The 9,460-nt window shown below is 47.6% G+C and overlaps 1 protein-coding gene across 1 annotated transcript; it reads left to right on the top strand.

Moving 5' to 3' along the window:
- The first annotated feature begins 3,700 nt into the window (after positions 1–3,700).
- LOC113877298 (keratin, type I microfibrillar 48 kDa, component 8C-1) lies at positions 3,701–7,486 on the top strand. The gene is made up of 7 exons (XM_027517315.1): positions 3,701–4,086; positions 4,284–4,366; positions 4,699–4,855; positions 5,633–5,794; positions 5,889–6,014; positions 6,186–6,406; positions 7,051–7,486. Exons 1-7 carry the CDS (start codon positions 3,739–3,741, stop codon positions 7,202–7,204), a joined length of 1,251 nt encoding a protein of 416 aa, XP_027373116.1. The 5' UTR covers positions 3,701–3,738; the 3' UTR covers positions 7,205–7,486.
- The last annotated feature ends 1,974 nt before the right edge of the window (positions 7,487–9,460 follow it).

Below are 9,460 nucleotides of genomic sequence, written 5' to 3'. Positions count from 1 at the left end.
CAGGAACTGTGATTATTCCATTTCAGTTTCATCCCATGCCCAGCATGGAGAAGCTGCTCTTTAAACGTGCTTTGAAAAAACTTAACTAAGTAAAATTGTGGGTTTGATAGTCCTGGACTGCTCAGTTTCTCTCTGAGTGAATAAACTCTGCAAGTACTTCAATTAGGAGATCAAGAGAGTACATGAAGTCTACTACTAATCTGTGTGAGGCCATGGAGACCTTATAATCTTGGAATCCCATGAAATTGTTAGTTTCTCAGTCATATCCAACTCTTTGCAACCTCATGGACTGTAGCCCATCAGGCTGTCCACGGAATTCTCCAGGAAAAAATACTGAAGTGGGTAGCAATTCCCTTCTCCAGGGTATCTTCCTAGTCCAGGGATCAAACCCAGGTCTCCTGCATTGCAGGCAGATTCTTTACTGTCTGATCTACCAGGGAAGCCCCTGGAGTCCCATCTTTCCCACTAATTCAAGAAGTAAATTCACATAAGCCTATTGATATTTTGAAAGCATTGCAAGAAAGAAGCTAGATTTAAAAGGGATGGTAGCATTATTGTTTACTTACCAGCTCCTCAGTCCACTGTCTCTCTCCTGAATTCTTGTGCCATTTCACCTTCTGCAGGGAAAAAAGGAATCTCCAGGAGAAGCCAGCAGGTAACAGGTGTAACCTGTTCTTTGCTGCATCTTTGTGGTTGCTGATTGACTGTGCCTTGAAGATGTACAGGTGTGACTACCCCAGCTCCTTTCTTCCTTTCTCTTCTACACACTCCTATCATTCAGGAACAGGTAGCAGGGCCCCTTTTGACATTTTGCAGCCTGGATGTAGACAACAGTGAATTTCTTAGCCACAAACAAATCTCAGACTGGATCATGGAGTTGAGGCTCTGGTCTGGACACCTTGGAACAATGTCACTTCTGTCTGAGGCCTCAGAAACTATGGTCCCATGTCTGTAGATCTCTTCTGAGTCTCCATTTACATCTCTCAGGATACTCATCAGGGTGGACCACTCTTCTGTACCTTCATTTAGGTTGTCTTGGTTACTTCTCATCTTTCCATCCTCCAGGTTCCCTCACTTGAAGATGGGCTAGCTTCGTCTGATCAACATTACCCGTTGTGGTTCAGAGGATTCCTTCCAGGTTCCCTCCTTGCCTCTTCTTTGCATTCTTATCTTTCTTATTAAACACATCTCTCCCTGCTTCCCTCTTTTCCCATTTCTTGGCTCTTTCTGAATTGTATGCAAGATATGTCTGCTTTTTTTTGTCCCAATCCTTGAATCTTCTCATACTTAGAACCTAAGCATTCCCCTTTGTGTAAAGCCTCCATGATGCTACGCTGGCCAATCAGTAGATAAGACCAAAGATCATGAAGGATGCTGCTGGCATTTAGTCTGAGCTCCCCAGGTGGGGAAGAAGGCAGGATTGTGGTGCCTTGCTGGAAAGCCAGTGCTTTAAAGCAGGCTGACAAGAGTTGGGAAGCAGGCTTGTGCTGTTCCCTAGGAGCAAATGCCCATCAGTCTGATTCACAGGGCTTTCCATTTGTCCCAAGCCTGGATGAGTGAGACAGGAGCTCCTGGCCTTGAGTCTTTCCTCTGGGAAGTCTCAGTGATGCTTGCCTTAGGACCCACCTATTTCTCCCCTTTTAATTGCCTTGGAGGAAAACAAAGAGATTTTGATTTTATTATAAGTCTGGAGCTTTTGGTCAATGGCGTTATAGTAAGTGGCGATAATGGCCTTGGAGAGGGTAGATGAAGGACCTTTCATCTGAGACAAAGCGGAGTGCTGCGTGAATACCATCATGAAAGCTTGCTGGGGGGAAGGACTTCAATAAGCTGTCAATAAAACTGCCTCTGGAGGGCAGCCAAAACCACAGCAGAGGCTGGGGTGCTGCTCCCCAAGGGGCAGGTGGTACCTGGTGGTACAATATTTATATGTTCAGAACTTTGGTCACCCCTTCCTCAGACCTTCTAGTGCCTTCAGTGACTCCAAGATTGTCTTGCAAAATCCCCTTTAGCCGTGTTTCCTCATTTTCTCTCCTGGGCACTGAGGTCCTTGGATTCAATGACATGACCATGGAGCCCCCTCCCTTGGCATCTTTCAACCTTTGATTCTTAAACCAGGTAGCAGGTAACCCAGTAAGGCTGATGGTGGGAGCCTGGGACAGGGTACGATGCATCTTCCTGGTGTGACAATTATACTTGGAGAATTGGGCAAAATGTTAGAAATTCTAACTGGAAATTTAAAAACATTTTCTGTTAAACCCAACATGCAATTTTCATGCTTGAGGGGGCTCCTTTGGACTATCTCCTAGACTTACCACTCACTCTATTCTAACACGATGGCTAGATACCTCACTGGAAAAGTTTTGCAAGCCTAGCAGTATTCCTTTCTCACACCCGCTTCCAGAGACTTCCTTAATTTTAATGCATTTATATGGATTTCTCAGCTTGCATTTTCTCAACCTTCTTCCTAAATGATCTCTTCTTCCAGAATCTTCCTTGTTCTCATTCTCAAACTAATTATCAAAGCCTCTATCTTTAAAATTCCTCTACATTCCTTTTTCTTTTGCCGCACCTGGAAGCATATAGGATTTTAGTTCCCTGACCACGGATTGAACCCATGGCCCCTGCAATGGAAATGTGGTGTCTTAACCACTGGACCACCAGGGGAGTCCCTTCTCTACAGACCTTTTTAAATTTAATTTTTTAAATTAATTAAAACTTATTACTTAAAAAAAATTTTTTTTAATTGAAGGAAAATTGTTTTATGATGTTATATCAGTTTCTGCTGTACAGCAAATTGAATCAGTTATGCACATACATATATCTGGGTTTCCCCAGTGGCTCAGCTGTAAAGAATCTGCCTGCAATGTGGGAGGCCTGGGTTTGATCCCTGGTTGGGAAGATCCCCTGAAGGAGGGCAAGGCTACCCACTCCAGTATTCTTGCCAGGTGAATCCCATGGACAGAGGAGCCTGGTAGGCTACAGTCCTTAGGGTCACAAAGAGGTGGACACTACTGAAGTGATTGAACATGCCTGCACACATACATACATCCACTCTTTTTTAGATTCTTTTCCTTTTACCGTCCTTCTGAGTGATAGACAGGTGGCATTACACAAATAGATGTCCATCCTTCTTGGCTGTGGCCCGAGTCGATTCTTATCCACCTCGCGTCTTCTAAGGCTTGGATTCTACATCATTGAAGGATTCTGTATCACTGAAGGATTCTGTCTCAAAGCAGATGGAAAGGGAACACACTTCTGACTTAATGCAACTTGTTCCTTGATTCAATCCTAGTCCCTCCCTGGAAATGCCAGGTGGGCCAGGAGGTGAATTTGATCATGGTTTTACCAGGTCACGTAACACAAAAGAATGTCATTGGGCGGACTAACTCCCAATTAACAAGGGCAGATCCTCGGGCTAGACCATGTGGCTTCTTTGAAGGTCTACCGCAGGACAATGATTTCATGGGTGCACAGCGTGAAGAGTAGTCCTGACTTAACAAGAAGCCAAGTAAAAAAATTTATGGCACAAGGGACTCTTCTGAGGAAGACCTATAACAGATTGAAGGGAAGGGCATTTGAAGAGCAGTGAAAAAATAAAAAGAAAAAAGACATTACATACTGTGTCCACACCCTCTGGGGATGGGGTATAAATGCTCGACAGAGGCAGAAGGCCCACAAGCTCCTTGGAGAACTTGGACTCTGTGTTCAGTCGGGCACCTCACTCCCTTCAGCACCATGTCTTACAACTTCTGCCTGCCCAACCTGAGCTTCCGCTCCAGCTGCTCCTCCAGGCCCTGCGTGCCCCCCAGCTGCTGTGGCACCACCCTGCCCGGGGCCTGCAACATCCCCGCCAACGTGGGCAGCTGCAACTGGTTCTGCGAGGGCTCCTTCAATGGCAACGAGAAGGAGACCATGCAGTTCCTGAACGACCGTCTGGCCAGCTACCTGGAGAAGGTGCGGCAGCTGGAGCGGGAGAACGCGGAGCTGGAGAGCCGCATCCTGGAGCGGAGCCAGCAGCAGGAGCCCCTCTTGTGCCCCAACTATCAGTCCTACTTCCGGACCATCGAGGAGCTCCAGCAGAAGGTGAGGGGCCTTGCTGTCCTCTCTAAGCAGGGGGAGTGTCTCAGGATTCTCAGTCTGGGGGAGAGAACTGTGTTTCTTGCATCTAGGCCATCTTGATTCCTCCTTTTACCTTCAAAATGGCTTTTTAAGCATTTTTAAAGAAGTTAATGATTTCATAGTTATTTTCAGTCCTGACCCAGAAACCTCTCATTCCCCAGATCCTGTGTGCCAAGTCAGAGAATGCCAGGCTGGTGGTGCAGATCGATAATGCCAAGCTGGCCGCAGATGACTTCAGGACCAAGTAAGTGGTTCAGATTTCACATGGGTGCCCGCTCCTTTTGTTCAGTAAAAGAAGAGGGTTTTCCATGGCTGACTGAACAGCAGTCAACCATCAATCATGAAGGATTCTGCAGAGGATTGGGGGGACCAAACAAAGGAGTCACAAAAGTAGATGAGGACTCAAGTCAATTTTGGGATTAATTTGGGTCTTGATTGAGCCTCTAGCACCCTGCCTTTGTCTCCTGGGTCTACTCACTGCCAAAGGGGGAAGGCAAGGTGATTGGGGTTATCCAAGATCATTCCTGTGAGTCTTCAGGGTCTGCCAGTTACTGCTCTGACCCTCTCCTTGTGCAGGTATGAGACGGAGCTGGGCTTGCGGCAGCTGGTGGAGTCAGACATCAACGGCCTGCGTAGGATCCTGGATGAGCTGACCCTGTGCAAGTCCGACCTGGAAGCCCAGGTGGAGTCCCTGAAGGAGGAGCTGATCTGCCTCAAGAGCAACCATGAGGAGGTGAGACCAGAGATGAGAAATGAAGAAATCTGACTCAGCCTCAGGCCTAGGGTGGCTTTAGTGACTTGGGGTGGTAGAATCAGGGATAAGAATCTTTCAGATTTCTTCGAAAACACCAAAACTTCATGATGAAAGAAAACATTGTGAGATGAAACCTATCCATGTTCCCAGATAAGGTGTATCTTTCACTCAAAATTGGGGCATCACTTTTGTTTCCCAGGGCACCTCCCTGGGCTTGTGATTGGCTGCTGATTTGTAGAAGTCCCAGCACTGCTCTGATCATGCCATTTGAAGCCATCTCTCTTCCCCAAAGCCAAAATATCAGTCTTGGTGAATCAACATCTCTATTCTTTCAAAGTCTTGATGAAAAATGATCCAGGGTTCCTTCTCTCTCCTGGGAGGGGTCATGACAATATCTTACTTGATGACAAGAATGGTTTGATATACAATCTGAAATTATACAGCCAATTCTTTTTATTTATGGGGTTATCTGCAGCCAGTCTACAACCTGGGAAATTTGGGCATTTATACATCCTTGAATAGCCCCCAGGCAAACCCCTGGAAAAATTTTTTTTAATCCAAGGATCATGACACAGTCATGGTGGGAAGGAGTTGAACACATGGAACACAGACCACTTTACCTTCTGCTGTCATAGCTGTTTCACTAGACGTTCCTTTTCCAAGGAAATAGATGAATAGGATGTCAACAAGCAGTGCCATTTCTTAGGTTCCACTCTTCATTGAGGATAGTCGCTCTTGCATTTTCTGCATCCACAGGAAGTCAACACCCTGCGGAGCCAGCTGGGAGACCGCCTCAACGTGGAGGTGGACGCCGCCCCCACTGTGGACCTCAACCGTGTGCTCAATGAGACCAGGGCTCAGTACGAGGCCTTGGTGGAGACCAACCGCAGGGACGTGGAGGAATGGTACATCAGGCAGGTGAGTACATGAGCACATGGTGTCTCAGGACCCTCAGCCCCTTGGGGCCCTTCAGGTGGGGTCTGATCCTGCCTTCCGCATTTTGGTGTTTCAGACTGAGGAGCTGAACAAGCAGGTGGTGTCCAGCTCAGAGCAGCTGCAGTCCTGCCAGACAGAGATCATTGAGCTGAGACGCACGGTCAACGCCCTGGAGGTGGAGCTTCAGGCCCAGCACAACCTGGTGGGTACTGATGAGACTCCTGGTGAGGAGGTGAGGTTGGGGAGTCAGGGGTACTGGGTTGCCCTCCAGACCACCCTCTCCTGAATTCTTGGAGCTGGTGACTTGTTTGGAAGCGATGGAGAAGTCCCTGAAGGAGCAGCTCTGTGACCTTCCTCCCCTTCCCTCTGACAGAGAGACTCCCTGGAGAACACCCTGACGGAGACGGAGGCCCGCTACAGCTGCCAGCTGGCCCAGGTGCAGGGCCTGATCGGCAACGTGGAGTCACAGCTGGCGGAGATCAGGAGTGACCTGGAGCGGCAGAACCAGGAGTACCAGGTGCTGCTGGACGTGCGGGCCCGGCTGGAGTGTGAGATCAACACGTACCGTGGGCTGCTGGACAGCGAGGACTGCAAGTGAGTACCGAGCAGGTGTTTGGTGAAGCCTTGTGCACATAGGCATACTTCTTAGTTGGACTCCAGGCAAAGACTGCATACCTTGGAGAGGAAATTATACCTTCACACCAGACATGCTCAAACAGAGCACAGAAAGCAATGTGGTTAACATTAAAAAATAAAGTGGCACGAATTGCTTGAGGGACAAACTAAAATTGTACAGCCAACTCTGCAGTCTACTGTGATGATATTGATATGTGATCAATGACATTTCTTACATGTTGTAATACCATACTGTGTAGAGGGTACATTTCCACATACTACCTCATCTGCCGCTAGAGTTACCACGAGGTCAACAGGATCAGTATTCTCATCATTCTGTGGGTGAAGGGATTGGGGCTTGAAGAAGTTTAGTGACTTATCCAAGGTCACCAGCTAGGAATGGACAGTGTTGGGAGCTGAGACCAGAGTTTCTGAGTCTCTGTCCAGCACTTTTGATAGCATATGACAGGGAGACCACTAGCATTGATAGTGAGCTTTGTATCAGGTGAGCCTGTGACCTTCTCTATTATAGGTCAGGTCAAGTCTCAGTGGGCAGTCCACTCTCGGGGTCTCTCTGGTTACATCACAAGCCTCCCTCAATTTATATCTTTCCCTTTCTCCAGGCTGCCCTGCAATCCCTGTGCCACGACGAATGCCTGCGGCAAGACCATCACACCCTGCATCTCCAGTCCCTGTACCCCCTGTGCTCCTGCTGCCCCCTGCACGCCCTGTGTCCCCCGCTCCCGCTGTGGGCCTTGCAACTCCTATGTGCGCTAGAGTCCAGTGGTTGCCCAAGGAGCAAGGAGACAGGGCCCAGGGTTCTGGAGCTGTGACTTGGCCCTGGTTCTTTCCAACAAACGGGTTAGAAAACACAATGTGCATGCCTGGAGCTGCCCCAGGAGGGGAATCCAGAAGCTCACCCAACCCCCTCAAGATGATCCCTGCCCACAGTTTCCTTCCCTGGGGACTGTTTCTTCTTGGCTTGTCCAGAGAGCCTGCCCACGTGTCAGCAACCCTCCCTTGTAACCTTCTAATAAACTCAATTTCCTTGGCAAAGTACATGCCTTTCTCATTGGTATTCATTTGTCTCACCACGCCTGTTGCTTGAGCATTCTATAAAAGGCCATTTGAAAGCAGAACCTTACATATAATGGCTTGAGTCTTGGATAGGAAAGCTGCTCCAGGCCTGGTAGGCAGGTGGCTGGTCCCGTGGGTGAGTGGGGGTGGGCAGGAAAGAGGGCAGGACAACTGAAGTGTGGCTCCATCTCCCCTCAGCCATTCTTGGGTTTACTCCTTCACCCCCGTTGACCAGGATATCTCCTAGAGTTGATTGTATCTGAAACTAAAATGAAGAGGCATGAGCTGGGGGCTGGAAAGAGGCTATGCAAACCTCATCTTTTCTAAGCTGGAAGTTTTATTTATTTATTCAGTTCAGTTCAGTTGCTCAGTCGTGTCCAACTCTTTGTGACCCCATGAATCGCAGCATGCCAGGCCTCTCTGTCCATCATCAACTCCTGGAGTTCACTCAAACTCACGTCCATCGAGTTGGTGATACCATCAAGCCATCTCATCCTCTGTCGTCCCCTTTTCCTCCTGCGCCCAATCCCTCCCAGCATCAGAGTCTTTTCCAATGAGTCAACTCTTTGCATGAGGTGGCCAAAGTACTGGAGTTTCAGCTTTAGCATCATTCCTTCCAAAGAGCACCCAGGGCTGATGTCCTTTAGAATGGACTGGTTGGATCTCCTTGCAGTCCAAGGGACTCTCAAGAGTCTTCTCCAACACCACAGTTCAAAAGCATCAATTCTTTGGCGCTCAGCCTTCTTCACAGTCCAACTCTCGCATCCATACATGACTACTGGAAAAACCATAGCCTTGATTAGACGGACCTTTGTTGGCAAAGTAATGTCTCTGCTTTTGAATATGCTATCTAGGTTGGTCATAACTTTCCTTCCAAGGAGTAAGCATCTTTTAATTTCATGGCTGCAGTCACCATCTGCAGTGATTGGAGCCCCCCAAAATAAAGTCTGACACTGTTACCACTGTTTCCCCGTCTATTTCCCATGAAGTGATGGGACCAGATGCCATGATCTTCGTTTTCTGAATGTTGAGCTTGAAGCCAACTTCTTCACTCTCCTCTTTCACTTTCATCAAGAGGCTCTTTAGTTCCTCTTCACTTTCTGCCATAAGGGTGGTGTCTTCTGCATACATGAGGTTATTGATATTTCTCCTGGCAATCTTGATTCCAGCTTGTGCTTCTACCAGCCCAGTGTTTCTCATGATGTACTCTGCATATAAGTTAAATAAGCAGGGTGACAATATACAGCGTTGACGAACTCCTTTTCCTATTTGGAACCAGTCTGTTGTTCCATGTCCAGTTCTAACTGTTGCTTCTTGACCTGCATATAGGTTTCTCAAGAGGCAGGTCAGGTGGTCTGGTATTCCCATCTCTTTCAGAATTTTCCACAGTTTATTGTGATCCACACAGTCAAAGGCTTTGGCATAGTCAATAAAGCAGAAATAGATGTTTTTCTGGAACTCTCTTGCTTTTTCGATGATCCAGTGGATGTTGGCAATTTGATCTCTAGTTCCTCTGCCTTTTCTAAAACCAGCTTGAACATCTGGAAGTTCACAGTTCACATGTTGCTGAAGCCTGGCTTGGAGAATTTTGAGCATTACTTTACTAGCGTGTGAGATGAGTGCGGTAGTTAATTTTTGCTGAATAACAAGGTGAATCAGCTGCATGTACACATACAGCCCTTCCCTCTTGAGCCTCCCTCCCACCACACCCCTTATCCCACCCCTCAAGGTCATCACAGAGCACCGAGCTGAGCTTCCTGTGCTATGCAGCAGCTTCCCACTAGCTGTATTTTTTTTTTTTTTAACACATGGTAGCGTATATATGATAATGTTACTCAGTTAATCCCACCTTCTCCCTCTGGCCATGTCCACAAGTGTGTTTTCTACATCTGCGTCTCTATTCCTGCCTGGCAAATAGGTTCATTGGCATCATTTTCTATATTCCATATATATGCA

The sequence above is a fragment of the Bos indicus x Bos taurus genome, chromosome 19 (genome assembly GCF_003369695.1).
Source record: "Bos indicus x Bos taurus breed Angus x Brahman F1 hybrid chromosome 19, Bos_hybrid_MaternalHap_v2.0, whole genome shotgun sequence".
Classification (NCBI taxonomy): domain Eukaryota; kingdom Metazoa; phylum Chordata; class Mammalia; order Artiodactyla; family Bovidae; genus Bos; species Bos indicus x Bos taurus.
Note: the sequence above shows the minus strand (reverse complement) of the source record. Positions and strands in the feature narration are given on the sequence as shown.